The sequence below is a fragment of the Kogia breviceps genome, unplaced genomic scaffold (assembly GCF_026419965.1).
Source record: "Kogia breviceps isolate mKogBre1 unplaced genomic scaffold, mKogBre1 haplotype 1 scaffold_378, whole genome shotgun sequence".
In the NCBI taxonomy this organism is placed as follows: Eukaryota; Metazoa; Chordata; class Mammalia; order Artiodactyla; family Physeteridae; genus Kogia; species Kogia breviceps.
In genome coordinates, this window is record NW_026711817.1 from 17914 (window position 1) to 34991 (window position 17078).

The 17078-nt window shown below is 36.0% G+C and overlaps 1 protein-coding gene across 1 annotated transcript in view; it reads left to right on the forward strand.

Moving 5' to 3' along the window:
* The window catches only part of LOC131749740 (disintegrin and metalloproteinase domain-containing protein 32-like), a gene marked incomplete at both ends in the record, with an annotated part of 31038 nt that extends 14197 nt beyond the window's left edge, over nucleotides 1-16841 (forward strand). The window contains 4 exons of the mRNA XM_059051619.2: nucleotides 514-619; nucleotides 951-1131; nucleotides 5264-5347; nucleotides 16742-16841. Of these exons, the coding sequence (XP_058907602.2) occupies nucleotides 514-619; nucleotides 951-1131; nucleotides 5264-5347; nucleotides 16742-16841 (471 nt within the window). The remainder of the gene's footprint in view (nucleotides 1-513; nucleotides 620-950; nucleotides 1132-5263; nucleotides 5348-16741) is intronic.
* Between the last annotated feature and the right edge of the window lie 237 nt (nucleotides 16842-17078).

Sequence of the window (17078 nt, forward strand, 5' to 3'; positions counted from 1 at the left end):
CGTGGGTGTTGTTTTAAGGTGTGAATGTATTGGTAATTTTTTACACAGTGATAAAAAAACTAATATAGTAATGAAGGAAAAATAGGTAAATTTAGTTTGGCAATTTTGGTCCCTTCACTTCAGACTTTCTAAAGATACAAGGTTTCATTAATGAGATTTTTTAATACACCTGGCTTTTTATAAATTCCTACTCAGAATCTAGGAGAACAAGTATAGTTTTCTCTCTCTTGGCTTCTTTCACAGAGCCCTCTCAAGGTTTACACTTCTGTAGCTCTCCCCTATCCTCATAATATCTTTTGTGATTGAAATGACTGAAAATGAAGTAAAAGGAGAAATAACCATGAGCATTACTTTTCACTTTAATCATTTCTCTTTTCTTACAACGTCACTAGGAAACTTTTGAGTAGATGATAATAATAGAGAAAAAAGCATAAGAAACATAAATATATGAGGAAATTGAGGAAGATGGAAAAAAAGGAAGTTTTAATCCAAATATATTTCTAACTTTGACAGGTTCAAAAAATGCTCCATTTGCCTGCTATGAAGAAATACACTCTCAAACTGATAGGTTTGGGAACTGTGGTAGAGAACGAAGCAGATATAAATTTTGTGAATGGAGGTATGCTATGCAAATATTAAAGATACTTCTCTTATGTTCTGTAAGATTCTGTTTTTAGTTTTTCTCTATATATGTCATTCATTCCAGTGGTTTCAAGGATCACATGTGTATGGGAGTAAATCTGAAATCAAAATCTCTAGCCTTGGCATCTTTATCAATGGCTTTACTTTTTACTTTAAATGTTAGCATTAAAGTGTTACATTTTCCTTAGATATATTGCCATAAATGGAGAACCATTGTCTATTTTTACTTTTTTGTCAAAGAAAGCAAACTGATGCATTCCTAACAAATGCCTAATGCATAATAATCTTATAATTTATTATGTTTGCAGGAATCTTATATGTGGCAGATTAATTTGCACCTACCCCTTTCAAACTCCTTTCCTTCGAGATGGTGCTTCTGTGATTTATGCTTTTGTACGAAATACTGTATGTATAACTATGCACTACACAACGACAGGTAGAGAAGATCCAATGATGGTCAAAAATGGCTCTATTTGTGATACTGGGAGGGTAAATGACTTAAAATCTATTTTAAAAAATCTAGTTTATTAATTCCTTTAATAAGTGTTGCAGTTAATTACTAGTGCTTTGTAAACTTAAATATTTGGTTAAGGAGAAAATGAATAAGCTTCAATTGGTCTCTAAGGGAAATGAGAGTTGTTTGATCCCCGTTAGAATTTCAGTGTTGTGAGCAAGGAAAATCCAAGTGTTCTGGAGCTGGAGTGGGGAAGAGAGAAATCTTGGGAATACTTGTACTTGTAGTTAAATATTCCATAACATGGAAATTCACTTTTCTTCTTAGAGAAGAAAGAAGAAATCCCACTTAGTAATTTAATATATGTCTCTTTGCGGCCCAGTAGATAAGAGCACAGCTTAGATGGGGCTGCTAAGAATCAGTCTTCACCTCTTAGTTTTTGACATTTTGCAAGTTACCTACCAGTCTGAGATATCACAACTGTATGTAAAGTGGGGATAATAACAACATTTACTCTATGGAGTTATTGCAAAGATTAAACGAGATAATAGTATAAAGTGCTTAGCACAATGCCCAGCACATAGTAAGAGCTAAATATAGGTTGGCTATTATTATTTATTGTTATTATAATTTGTTATCTATGAGACCAACCAACCAAATCTGGAGAAAACATAGAGGGAATAAATTTACTTCAAAATCTCTACGTCTATACAGACTTACTAGAGCATGGACTTGAGGATATGGGGAGGGGGAAGGGTAAGCTGTGACGAAGTGAGAGAGTGGCAGGGATATATATATACACTACCAAATGTAAATTAGATAGCTAGTGGGAAGCTGCTGCATAGCACAGGGAGATCACCTCTGTGCTTTGTGACCACCCAGAGGGGTGGGATAGGGAGGGTGGGAGAGAGGGTGACGCAAGAGGGAAGAGATATGGGAACATATGTATATGTATAACTGATTCACTTTGTTGTAAAGGAAAAACTAACACACTATTGTAAAACAGTTATACTCCAATAAAGATGTTTAAAAAAAAAAATCTCTACGTTCTAAAAGAAGTTGTTAGACATACCACGGAGACCAAGAACTGATGAGAAGACTGAACACGTTAAAGGCTTAAGAGGGTTAGGGTGTTGGGGTTTAGAAAGAGTTTTGTGAGGCCATTTCTCTGAGGAGTGTTGTGATTTCATGTTTGAAAGGAAATCATTTTTACATACATTATTTCATTTTAACCTTGAAACAAATCTCAAATAGTTTAGAAAAAGTATTATTGTACTCATTTAAGAAAACTGCAACTTAGGGAAGTTGATATTGCTAGAAATAAGGGAGTTGGGAATATATCCTTAATCCTCTGATTATTATACTTTATACTTAAAAGGATTAATATTTGGATGTTTAATACATTCCATAATAGAATGTTAGATATCTGTAGTATATTTTAATGAAAACTTCTCATATCTTTCTTAGGAACTCGAATAATAGTGCATATTTAGTGAAAACTCCTGATTATTGAATTGATTTTCTTTCTGTGCAAACTTTCGATATGTGCAGTAATACAGAATGTTATTTAAACTGTGCTCTTAGGGATGGTTTTGTTAGATTTCAGGCTATTGTAATTAAAAGTGATTTTTTGATTATGATTTTTTAAAATGTCTTGTGTCATTTGTTTCTCCTATTTCCCTGCCCTGAATCATTTTTGGGGACTGTTTCTAAAGAACAATTTTAGATTCACAACAAAATGGAAAGGATGTTAGAGGGATTTCCTACATGCCCTCTTGGCCCCACACAGGCATGTCTTCCCCGTTACTAACATCACCCACCAGTGTGGTACATTGTTACAATTGATCAACCTACATTGACACATGCTTATCTCACAAAGAAAATAGTTTACATAAAGCTGTTGTACATCCTATTAGTTTCTGACCTATATTATTTTCCTTCTCTCTTAAGAACTTCTTTTAACATGTCTTGCAAGACAGCTCTCTTGGCGAAAATTCCCTCCATTTTTGTGTGTCTGAAAAGTCTTTATCTCTCTTTCACTTTTGAAGGATAATTTTGTGGTATATAGAATTCTAGGTTGGAGATTTTTTTCTGTCAATACTTAAAATATTTTACTCCACTCTTCTGACTGCCTGGTTTCTGAGGAGAAGTTAGATGTAATTTTTATCTTTGTTCCTCTGTAGGTAAGGTTTTTTAAAAAAATTTTTGCTTTTTTCAGGATTTATTCTTTGATTTTCTGTTTGAACACAATATGCCTAGGTGTAGGGGTTTGTTAGTTAGTTTGTTTGTTTGGCATTTATCCTGCTTATTGTTTTCTGAGATTCCTGGAACTGTGGTTTGGTGTCTGACATTAATTTGGGGGAAATCCTTAGTCATTATTGTTTCAAATATTTCTTCTGTTCCTTTTTCTTTTTCTTCTGGCATTTCCATTACATATACGTTATACCTTTTGTAGTTGTCCCACAGTCCTTGGATATTCTGTGTTATTTTTTTGTCTTTGTTCTTTTTGCTTTTTCATTTTCAAGGATTCTATTGATATATCCTCTAGCTCAGAGATTCTTTCCTCAGCTATGTCCAGTGTACTAGTAAGCCCATTAAAGGCATTTATTCATTTTTGTTACAGTGGTTTTTTTTTTTAATTCCAGCATTTATTTTTATTTTTTTCTGTTTTTCTGATTGCTGTCTCTCTGCTTCCATCTCCCATCTGTTCCTGCATATTGTCTACTTCATCTATTAGAGCCCTTAGCATATTAATTATAGTTGTTTTAAACTCCTGGTCTGATCATTTCCGTATACCTGACATGTATGGTTCTGATACTTTCTCTGTTTTTACAATTGTGTTTTTTAGCTTTTAGTATAACCTTATCTGTTTTCTTGAGAGCTGAACATGATGAACCAGATAAAAGAACTGCTGTAAAGAGACCTTTAGAAATGTGGTGGTGAGGTGTTGTGGGAAGGGGAAGTGTTCTTTAGTCCTATGAACAGGTCTGAGTCTTTCAGTGAAACTGTGCCTCTGGACTGTGAACTTCACAAGTGTTTCTCACGTTTTTTCTTCTCCCTTAGATGGGACAGGATGGCTGCAGTGGGCTGGAGTTGGGTATTTCTCTTCTTACACATGGAAGGCTAGAGCTGACTGAAATTGGGTATTTCCCTTCGCTCAGATCAGTTAGGCTCTGATAAAACATCACCAGATTAGGCTCTAGTTAACTAGTTTCTCCTGAGGGCAAGCCTTGTTAAGTAAGAACAGAGTGCTCTGGCTCCTTCAAAATGGTTCCTTTTCCCCTCCTCCTGCCAGAATACAAGAAATTTTTTTCTCTAATATTTACTGTGAGAACCTGGCTGAGCTCCTGGATGTACATCTCACAAAACTGTGGGGCTCTCCTGGAGTTCCTAACTCTCAGAGATGTCTGTATTGGGCCTCCAGCAATTCATCAATTACAGTTCAGGCTTTCCTACCCTGGCACGGGTACCTGAGGAGGTTTCCGCTTGTGAACCTTTTCTCTAGTAAGCTGTGACTCCCTGTGTTCGCTTGTCTGTCTCTCCAATTTGGGGACAGTGGTTTGCCCCGAAATCACTTCTTTTATGGATCCTAAAAGAGTTGTTGCTTCTTCAGTCTGTTCAGCTTTTTACTTGTTGTTAGGAAGGAGTGTCAACTTCCAAACTCCTTAAATGGGGAACCGAATACCAGAAGCCCGAATCATTTCTTTCAAATTTATTTTAAAAAATAGACTTTATTTTTTAGGGAAGTTTTAGGTTCATATCAAAAGTTGCAGAAAGTACAGGGAGTTCCCATAACCACTTACCCCACAGAAGTGCAGACTCCTACACTATCCACAATCCTACACTATTACATCATCCTCACCCAAAGTCCATAGTTTACATAAGACTTATTGGAAAAATCCTCAAATATTTGTAGCTTACACTACACATTTCTAAATAAGACTTATGCCAAAGGAGAAATCTCAAGAGAAATTGAAAAATATTTTTAATTAAATGAAAATGAAAATACAACATATAAAAATTTGTGGGTTACAGCAAAAGCAGTACTTAATGGAAATTACTGCATTGAATGGCTGTGGTCTTATGTTATAAAATTACTGATGGTAATGTTACAATAACTGGACTCCTCTAACTCAGAAAAAAATTTTTGTATGTGTTTTTCTCTAGATTTGTGTAAATCGTGAATGTGTAGATTCAAGGACACTTGCAGACAGATCATATAATTGTTCACTAAAGTGCAATGGACATGGAGTAAGTAAGCACATGATTCATGTTTTCCCAAATCACCTCTCTTGGACACTTTTCAGCATCATTTGTTAATTTATTCAACGTTTACTGGTTTCCTACTGTGCGCTACGACATGTTGTATCTACTTAAAATGTGGGGCTGAATTGGATTACTAAATTTGTAGCCATATGTTTTAGAGGACATTGTACAGAATTAAATTGCTGATGACTCTAACAAATTTATTATTACAGTTGGGCACTTTTCAGAGGTATTAAATATTCCAGTAAATACATTAACCTGTTCTTTACAGGAAGATAAGCTAAAGTTTGTGTGTCTATGAATATATAAGGTGAGGGAAAACTATTGGTTTTATCCCTAATTTTGTAATAGACTTTTTTTTTCCCCCAGTGAAGCCAATTTACTTCCCATACCAAAAAAGTAAAAGTACAGTGGATAGAAGGTTGGATTGTTGATCTCAAGTGATAGTAAAACACCCCTAGTTTATTTTTTTTCATTTTTTAAAAAAATGGAGTATAGTTGATTTACAATGTTGTGTTAGTTTCAGGTGTACAGCAAAGTGGATCAGTTATACATATACATATATATCTGTTCTTTTTTAGATTTTTTTCCCATATAGGTTTTCCCATATAGAATACTGAGTAGAGTTCTCTGTGCTATAGAGTAGGTCCTTATTAGTTATCTATTTTATATACAGTAATGTGTATTTGTTAATCCCAAACACTTAATTTATCCCTCCCCCACCTCCTTTCACCTTTGGTAACCATAAGTTTGTTTTCTACGTCTGTAACTCTTTCTCTTTTGTAAATAAGTTCATTTGTACCATTTTTCAGATTCCACACATAGGCAATATCATATGATATTTGTCTTTCTCTCTCTGACTTACTTCACTTAGTATGATAATCCCTAGGTCCACCCATGTTACTGCAAATGGCATTATTTCATTCTTTATTATGGCTGAGGAATATTCCATTGTATATGTGTACCACATCTTCTTTATCGACTCTGCTGTTGATGGACATTTAGGTTGCTTCCATGCCTTTGCTATTGTAAATAATGCTGCAGTGAATATTGGGCTGCATGTATTTTTTCTTTCTTTTTAAAACTTTAAATTTTATATTGGAATATAGTTGATTAACAGTGTTGTGTTAGTTTCAGATGTACAGCAAAGTGATTCAGTCACACATATACATGTATCTCTTCTTTTTCAAATTATTTTCCCATTTAGGTTGTTACATAATATTGAGCAGAGTTCCCTGTGCTATACAGTAGGTCGTTGTTGGTTATCCATTTTAAATATAGCAGTGTGTACATGTCAATCTCCAACTGCCTAACTATCCCTTCCCCCCACCCTTCCCAACCGGTAACCATAAGTTAATTCTCTAAGTCTGTGAGTGTTTCTGTTTTATAAATAAGTTCATTTGTATCATTTCTTTTTTGATTCTGCATATAAGCAATATCATATTTCTCTTTCTCTGTCTGACTTACTTCACTCAGCGTGACAGTCTCTAGGTCCATCCATGTAGCTGCAAATAGCATTATTTCATTCCTTTTAATGGCTGAGTAATATTCCATTGTATATATGTACCATATCTTCTTTACCTACTTCTCTTTTGATGGACATTTAGGTTGCTTCCATGTCTTGGCTGTTGTAAATAGTGCTGCAGTGAACACTGGGGTGCATGTATCCTTTCGGACCACGTTTTTCTCCAGATATATGTCCAGGAGTGGGATTGCAGGATCTTATGGTAGCTTTATTTTTAGTTTTTTAAGGAACCACCATACTGTTCTCCATAGTGGCTGCACCAATTTACATTGACACCAACAGTGTAGGAGGGTTCCCTTCTCTCCACACCCTCTGCTGCATTTATTATTTGTGGATTTTTTTGTTGATAACCATTTTGCCTGGTTTTGAGGTGATGTCTCTTTGTAGTTTTGATTTGCATTTCTCTAATAATTAGCGATGTTGAACTTCTTTTCATGTGCCTCTTGGCCATCTGTATGTTGTCTTTGGAGAAATGTCTATTTAGGTGTTCTGCCCATGTTTTGATTGGGTTGTTTTCTTTTGATGATATTGTCGCACGAGCTGTTTGTAAATTTTGGAGACTAATCCCTTGTTGGGCACATCATTGGCAAATACTTGCTCCCATTCTATGGGTTGTCTTTTTGTTTTGTTTATGGTGTCCTTTTGTTTATGGTATCCTATCTATTCTGATGCAGAGTTGCATTTTTAAAAATTCTGTCTGTCTGTATATCACCTTACTCAAAGTTTTATGTGCATTTGCCTTTTCATTTAAGGTAGAAGATTGCCTTTCAAGATTTCATATAAAGCAGGTCTAGTGGTGATGAACTCTCTCAGCTTTTGTCTTTGGAAAGTCTTTATTTCTCTTTCATATATGAATGATAACTTTGCCACATAGAGTATTCTTGGGTGACAATTTTTATCTTTGAGTATTTTGAGAATGTCACTGCTCCACTCCCCTGCCAGTCCTGTAGAGTTTTTCTGCTGAGAAATTTGCTGGTAGCCTAATGGGGGTTCCTTTGTAGGTTACCATCCTTTTTTCCAGGCTGCCTTTAAAGTTCTTTGTCATTCACCTATGCTAATTTTAATATGTCTTGAAGGTCTTTTTGTATTAAAGAAATTAGGAGTTTTCTTAGCTTCATTCCCTTGTATATCCAGTTCCTTCCCCATGTTTGGGAAGTTCTCAGCTATTCTTTATTTAAATATGGTCTCTGTTCTTTTCTCCCTTTCTTCTCTGGGATACCCATTACCCAGATGTTGCTCTTCCTTAAAAGAGTTGGATAGCTCTCATAGAATTTCCTCATTATTTCTCTTTCCTGTTCTACTTGTATCATTTCTAGATTTCCATCTTCATGCTCACATTAGCTCTCTCTTCTGTATGGTCTGCTCTATTTCCAATGCTTTCTAATGCATTCTTCCTCTCGTTTATTGAGTTCTTCAGCTCCATAGTTTCTGTTTGGTTTTTTTTTTTTTAGAGTTTCATTCTCCTTGGTAAAGTATTCCTTCTGTTCATTAATTTTATTCCTGAGCTCATTGAACTGCCTTTCTGAGTTTTCATGTAACCTGTTGTGTTTCTTTATGACAGCTATGTTGAATTCTCTGTCAGTCAGGTTGCAGTATTTTGTGACTTTAAGTTCATTTTCTGGAGAATTCATTTTCTTCCTGTGATACTCTGCTAACTGTGGTTCTTCATGGTGCTTGATGAGTTGTTCCTCTGCCAGCACATTTTAAGTAGGGAACACCTTTTTCCTTGGTTCTAATCATTCAACAATTTAGAAATTAGAGGTTATTTTCCAGTAGGTGGTGCAATAGCACAAGTTTGGCTGTTTTGTTACAGGAACTGTTTCTGGTTATACTTTAAAGCTGCACTTTCCACCCTCCACCACTTCTGTCAGAATTGTTGCCTGTGCCCTCATTATCACTTCTTGTGCCTCTGGGGTTGTTGGTGCCTTGTTTCTGTCAGTGTCACTGTCCTTGCCTCCTGGACCACTGAGATGGTGGGCTCTTCCCTCCTGTCCAGGATCACCTGAGTCTCTAGTTCCATCACCACCGTGGGAAGGGAAGAGTAATATGGGAGCCAGGGTCATGCTGGTGCCTCTGACATATCTGATGTTTTAATGTTCGTGGGCTCCACTGCTGTGAGTTGGGGGGCAGGAGGCTGGAGTCATGGGCACCTTAGCCACTGGAGGAGCAGTGTCCCAGGTCCCATTGCTGCTACTGCTCTGTTACCTGTGGCTGCAGGCAGCCGGGAGGCCAGGGTCATGCATGCCACCTGCCCTGCTGCTGCTGGGTTCTCTGTGATTGCAGACTCAGGGGTCATGGCTAGATGGCCAGGATTGTGGGCACAGCCTCTGCTTTTCCTTGTTTCTGCCTTCTCTGTGTATTCCAGTTTACCCACCTTTAGCTGTAAAGAAGTGTAGAATTTGCTAGTGTCCTGGTGTGTCAGGGAGAGACAACTTTGTTGCATTGTGGATGTTTTACTAGTTGTAGATTGAAGGGGAAAACAAAGGTAGCTTTTCACTTCGCCATATTGCTGACATTATGTCTTGCTGTAACCTTGTGGATCTCGTGGACACAAGCCCTGTTGGCTTTCCAAGCTGGATTTTGTGAGGCTCGTTTCTCAGTTGCATGTCTGAAAAGTTGGGGTGCCAGAGGTGAGGTTCAGATCCTTTGCTGCTCTGTGAGAAGCTGGGGGTTTTGAATTCCCTCCTGGCTGTGGGTCACTGTACTGGGGGTGGGGTTTATGGTAAGAAGCCTACCTGCTTCCATGTGGGTTTTCTCATTCGCCTGGTGTGTTGGAGTCACTCAGCTAGTGTTTGTAGCATTTTTCAGAGGAAATTTTTCTGTAGTAGCTGTAGATTCAGCATGTCTATGGGAGGGGGCAAGTTTGGGATCCTCCTATGTCACCATCTTCAACAGGACTCCTCCAGTTTCTTTTAATTGGTATTTTAGAACATTAACATCTGAAGTGATTATTGATATAGTTGGATAATAGCTACCGTATTTGCCACTGTTATCTATTTATTGCCTTTGTTCTTATTTTTGTCTTCCATGCTTTCTTCCTTTTGTGGTTCTAATTGAGTCTTTTATATGATGCCATTTTCTGTTCTTTCTTAACATATCAGTTATGTTTCTTGGTTTACATTTATTATTGGTTGCCCTAGTGTTTGCAGGATACATTTTACAACTAATCTGAGTCCACTTTCAAGTAACAGTATACCACGTGTAGTGTAAGTAATCTTGCAGTAAGAAACTTATCTATATCCTCCCCCCACCTCTTGTATCACGCTGTCATTCATTTTACTTACGTAGGAACATGCATAATTGATCACATTGTTGCTATTATTATTTCGAACAATCTGGTTTCTGTTAGATCAGTTAAGAAGAACAGCAGAAGTTTTTATTTTATGTTCACTTACTCTGTCTCTAATGCTCATTTTTCCTTATGTAAATCTGATTTTTCTGACCTATTTAATTTTCCTTCTCTTTGATGATCTTCTTTCATCATTTCTTCCACAGCAGGTCTACTGGTGACAAATTTCTCAATTTTGATTTGTCTGAGAAAGTCTCTTTTTCATTTCTGAAAGAGTAAGTTTGCAGGATACCAAATTCTAGCTTGATGATTCTTTACTTATAAACACTAAATATTTCACTCCATGCTCTTCTTGCTTGCATTATTTCTGAATAGTAATCCAATGTAATTTTTATCATTGTGCTTCTATAGGTATGGGTTTTTTTGTCCCCTTTGGCTTCTTTCATGATCTTCCTTCCTCTCTGATTTTCTGAAGTTTGAATATGGTATACCAGCATGTAAACTTTTGGCATGCATCCTACTTGTTGTTTCCTGAGCTTCTTGGATCGTTGGTTTGGTGTCTGACCTTAATTTTGTAAAATTCTCAATCATTATTGATTCAAATATCTTTCATATCTTTCTTATTTTGCCTTCTAATATTACCAGTCTACAGACGTTATACCTTTTGTTGTTGTCCCACAGTCCTTGGAATTTCTGGGACTTTTTTCAGTATTTTTTTTCTTTGTTTTTCAGTTTTGGAAGTTTCTATTGAGAAATCCTTAAACTCAGAGATTCTTACCTCAGCTCTGACAAGTCTACTCTTTATCCCATCTTCATTTCTGTTGTAGTTTTTCTCTCTAGCATTTGTTTTTGATTCTCTCTTAGAATTTCCATCTGTCTGCTTACATTACCCATCCATACTTGTTTGCTCAGTACTTTATTCATTAGAGCCCTTAGAATATTAATCATTGTTGTTTCAAATTCCTGGTCTGATATTTCCAACATCCTAGCCATAGGATGCTCTCATGCTTGCTCTGTCTGCTCAAACTGAGTGTTTTGCTTTTTTATAAACCCTGCGATTTTCTTTTTTTCTTGATAGCTGGACATGATGACTGGGTAAAAGGAACTGCAGTAGTGTTAAGCCTTTAATAATGTAGTGGTAAGCTGTGTGAAAGGGGAGGGGAAGCATTCTATAGTCCTATCCTTAGGTCTGTCTTTTAGTGATCCTGTATCTTTGGTCTGTGAATTTCATAAATGTTTCTCAGTTTTTCCCCCTTCTTAGGTGGGACAGGATGGCTAAGTGGGCTAGAATTAGAAATTTCCTTTCACCTATGTCAGTTAGGTTCTGGAAAAAAACCTCAGTAATTTTAGGCTCTGATATAATAATTTCTCTTAAGGTTAGGCCTTGTTAAAAAGAACAGAATACTCTGGTATATTTCAAAACTGCTTCCTTTCCCCTCCCCCTGCTGGAAATACAAGGGAATTTTTCTCTGATATTCACTGTGAGAAGCTGGTCCAGCTCCTGGAGGTAAAACTCACAAGTGTGGGGCCCACCCATAACTGGACACTCCTGGAGTTTTTAACTCTCAGACTTGACCAAACTGAGCCTCCCGTAAGTCAATGACTATTGAATTTTTCCTATTCTGGTACTAACTGCCATGGGGGTTTCTGCTCTGATAATTGGTGGTCTCTGTGTTTGCCTCTCTGCCTCTCCAGTTTTGGAGGCAGCAGTTTGTCCTGTGACCTTAGTTCTCTGACTGACCTAAAAATTGTTGATTTTTCAGTTTGTTCACCTTTTTACTTGTTAGGATGGAGTGGTGACTTCCAAGTTACATGCCAGACTGCTTTTGTTCTCACAAAGGTTTTTAAAAGTGGGTCTCTGCTGCTGTAACTAGAGAAATATAAATTGGGCATATATAAATAGAAATGTTATTAAGATGCTTTTCTGAAGACAAGGAGTGCTTTACTAACACTTCACAGAAATCTTCCAGTGCTGTGACAGCCACCCCACCCAATCAATCTTGTATAATTTAATAGCTTAAAAAAACAGTAAATACTGAGATTTGATCATTTGGCATTCCAAAACACGAAATAGCTATTTCATGCATTGACTATTAGGTAGTCTGACATTGGGTGAATTGGCCTAGGCAAATTGGCTTTCTATGAATTGACTTTCAGAAAATTAACTTAAAGCCCCAAATCATACAATATTAAAATAATAAATATTAGAATAATAAAAAACAGATTACACTATGACGTCAGTAAGTTAAAAAAAAAAAAGCCCGTCACATTTGAATACAAGTGTAAAGCACCATCCAAATTTAAAAATATTCGTTCTGTTGAAAACTTTCTTTCAGGGGTCACAAATTTAAATATGCCAACAGACTAAATCAATGGGTAAATTTCATTTGGTGTACAAAGAAAGACATTAAACTACTTGTGTCACCATTGACACACCTACCTAGTTCTGTTGTTTTATTGTAGTTTATTTTTTGAAATGTCTCTGTGCACACACATGTGTGTTTGTATACATGCATATATATACACACACATAAATAAATTCACTACTAAGTTTAACTTTAAAATTATAGCAGTGTTATCACATTAGTTTTTGACTGTTCTCGTTATCAATTTACCATGTTTTGTTACTGTTTTTTTTATTCTAGACTCATTTAATCATGTACAGAAATCTATACACATATATTCTTTGATATTAGCAAGAGCTCAGAGCTCTGCTTGGCACATAGTAGGAACTCAAATCTTTGCTGAATGAATATCTGTCTGTGGATTGATATTAGATAGATATAGGTGGCATTGCACTTTTCTATGTCTTTTTCATTCAACAATATTTTACTTAAATCCTTCTGAGTCAGTGGATATAGGTTTAATAAGTATTTTTTTGTGCATATGTCATTGCATGCTGGCACCTGTATTTCTGTGGGAAGATTACCGGGAGTGTGACTGCTTGGTTGAAGGGTATATATGTTTAAAATTCTAATATAAATCTGTTAAAGCCATATTTATTTCCCTAAATGCCCAAACACTTTTAAATTTACTTGCAATGTAAATAAATACCTCCTCTACTTCATCTCTCTCCCTTATCCCCAATCTTCTTGAGCTTGAGATCTAGAAATATTCCTTTGAACCCTCTGGCCATGTCAAATAAAACTTATCTGGAGCCTAAATGTGTCCAACAGGGCAATTGTTGACCTGCTAACAATCTAAGTTCTCACTCCTTCAAATTCATGGACATTGCTTATTCTTTTCTTCCCCATAAAATAAGTAGTACTTACTCATCATTGAAGGCTTTGAAAATTTAGAAATCTAAAGTAGAAAGCAAAAAATTAACCATATTTTTTTACAATACAGAGTTAACTCTTCTCCTGCAAGCTTTGTTTCTTTGTCAGTGTATGTACATGTGTACATATGTATAAATTCATTTATTCATTCATTCATCAAATATGTTTATCTTTGTGAGTATGTAAATGTATTCATTGAGTCACTGATTCAACAAAGCAGACATGGTACTATATATAAAGGGAAACAGCATGCTTTTTTAATCCCACGCATTTCTCTCTTTAGAACTTTTCCATGCTTTAAATATTGCCTAAAAATCGTTATAAGAAACAATATTATTTACAATTGGCCTCCATATCCATGGATGTAGAAACTGCAGATATGAAGGGCCAACTGTACTATGCAGTTTATATAAAGGACTTTGATATCTACAGGGGTCCTGGAACCAATCCCCATTGGATACTGAGGGATGACAGTAATTTTTTTATTTTAACCATTCTGTTATGTTAAATGTCATATGATATTTGATTCTTTATTATTATCAAAATTTGCTTTGCTGGACAAACTTGTACATAAATATTTGTAAGCATTCTTGCTATTTCTATAGGATAGATTCCCAGGACTAGAATTATAGAGTGTAAGGGGGTAATCCCCTTTAAGATATTAACCTAAAATTTTTAGATGCTTTCCAGTAAGCTTTATAAATTTATTCTATGGGAATAGGCATATGAGAATGCCTCTTTCAATTTCTTCCTCTCAAGTCTAAGTACTATTTTATTTTTGATATTTGCCAACTTGATACACAAGAGAAAGTTCTTCACTATGGTTTTAATTGTCTCCTTTGACTGTTAGTGAGATTGAACATATATTCATATGTTTAATAACCATGTGTTGATCAGTAAATTATCTATTCCTGCCTTTTGCCCATTGGTGTCTAAGATGTGGTGCCATGTATATTATTCATTTGTCAAATATGTATAATGGCTGTTTTATTTATTTATTTTTTTTTTGCGGTACGCGGGCCTCTCCCTGCTGTGGCCTCTCCCGTTGCGGAGCACAGGCTCCGGACGCGCAGGCTCAGCGGCCACGGCTCACGGGCCCAGGCGCTCCGCGGCACGTGGGATCTTCCCGGACCGGGGCACGAACCCGTGTCCCCTGCATCGGCAGGCGGACTCTCAACCACTGCGCCACCAGGGAAGCCCAAGGGCTTTTTAAAATAAGCACAATAATAATATATTCTGGCATTTATAGCATATTTAGACAAAGTTGTTTGTTGTTTCTATTGCTGTGATTTTCATTTGCATTTCTCTTATGATTAATGGTGTTGAGCATCTGTTCATACTCTTGGTGGCCATTTGTATATCATCTTTGGAGAAATATCTACTCAAGTCCTTTGCCCATTTTAAAGTTGTTATTTGATTTTTTTTGTTGAGTTGTAGGATTTCATTGTATATTCTAGATATTAACCTTTTATCAGATATATGGTTTGCAAGTTTTCTGTTCTATAGGTTGCCTTTTCACTCTGTTCATTGTTTCCTTTGATGCACAAGCATTTTTAAGTTCGTTGTATAGCCATTTGTCTATTTTTACTTTTGTTGCTTGTGCTTTTAGTGTCATATCCAAGATATCATTGTGAAGTCCAATGTTACGAAGCTTTCCCCCTATGTTTTCTTCTTGGAATTTTATAGTCTTAGGTCTTACATTTAGGTATTTAATCCATTTTGAGTTAATTCTTCATATATGGTGTGAGATAATGGTCCAACTTCATTCTTTTGCATTGGTATCTAGTTTTCCGAGCACCATTTGCACTAGTTTTCCGAGAATCACCAAGTGATTCTCCTTTCCCCATTGAGTGGTCTTGGCACCCTTGTCAAAGATCCTTTGACTATATCAGTAATATGTTTACCAGTAACAGTAACTGAATAGATAAATGGGGATATGGGAAAACTTTTTTTATAGTATAAACAATATAGAAGGAATAATGGAGTTAAATAATTATCAGTGGATGCTAAAACTAGTGGGTGAAAGTTTTACGAGGACCCAGATACTTTCATAATCTCACAAGTATCTCCTCACAAATTGCTTATTAATTGCAAATGGAGGCATGGTAACTAACAGTGGAAAAAACTTGGAAGACAGCACCTTAACCAAGTGATCCAAAAGTAACAACACAATATTATGACAAAGTGACAACATGATGTCTCCTGAGAAGGACGACATTACCTCTGTGAGGTATTTCACAGTAGACATACACATACACACACAACAACATGAAAGTGATGTGACAGAGCTAAGGCAATGGATACTCCAAACAGAATACTTTTTTCCTGTACAGTTTAAGCCATGGAATAAAGAAATTAGATTCATGTTCTTAAATTGAGATCTTAGAAATTGAGAGATGTTTTATATTATTTTGAGAAGTAGCATAGCATAGTGGTCAAGGGCAGAGACTCTGAAACTAGATAGCTTCAGTTTAAATCTTGTCTCCATCACTTACTAGCCATGTGACCTTTGGCAAGTTAAATATCTATGCCTCAGTTTATTCATCTGTAACGTAGGAATAATAATAGTCTCAACCTTATAGGGCTGTTGTGAGGATTTGATGAGTGAATCTATATAAAGTGCTCAGAATAGAGACTCACACATAGTAAGCACCATAAAGTTGTTTGCTATTATTAATTAATTACAGAAATTAATTATCTGATACCCTCTTGTAATACAAAAAAACCTTTGCTTAAAAATCAAACAAACAGAAGCTAACAAATTAAACAAACCTGATCCTGGTCAAGGGCAGTATTATGCTAGTAAATGTTTACCAACTAGTGTGAGGAAGAGTAAAGTCCTCATTTGTAAGTACAAATATTTCAAACTACCCCATGATGTCACTGAACTTGGAGATGGGAAGAGATGTTACACACTCAGCCCTGGGAGCTGATACTGGCTGGCTCTAACACACCACTGGAATGGTCTCATTTTCATTAGGATTTATGTAGGTGTTTCTGAAATTGCACACTAAATTTTCAGGTGAACATTTGAAGATGTTAAATTTTCCAGGTGCAAATATTGTGAGCCTCACTTTACAGCTGCTTTTTAGCGTGTGTGTGTGTGCGTGTGTGCAGTTTAGGCTAAAAACCCAAGCATTCAATTTGTAGAATTCTCTCTGTAAATAAATCAAATAAAATTACACTAGATGAAAATACAAAAGTAAGCTTGATGATCCATCTGATAATTTTACTTTCTATGAGGAAATATTTTTAAATGATCATTTGAATTAAAAAAATGATTCTAGGTGTGCACTTCCAAGACGACGTGCAACTGTTCTAGTGGCTACAGCCCTCCAGATTGCCGAGAGCGCTCCAGAGTATCTTCCAGATTGCCTGGGGGACAGGGCAAGTATCTATCTCTTCTTGTATCCAGTTAATAAAATTCTCAAATTGCTTACTTTCACAAAAACAAAGTTCTATTTTTGCCACTTTGAAAGAAACCAGTATTTGTAATTAAAAGGTAAATAGGCTTCCTCAAGAAATAGACACCAAATATGCTTTCTTAATCTTGCTTTTTGTCCTAATATTAATTTTGAATATGATTGAAGCTGAGGGTATCTTTTAAAATTTTTATTTACTTAT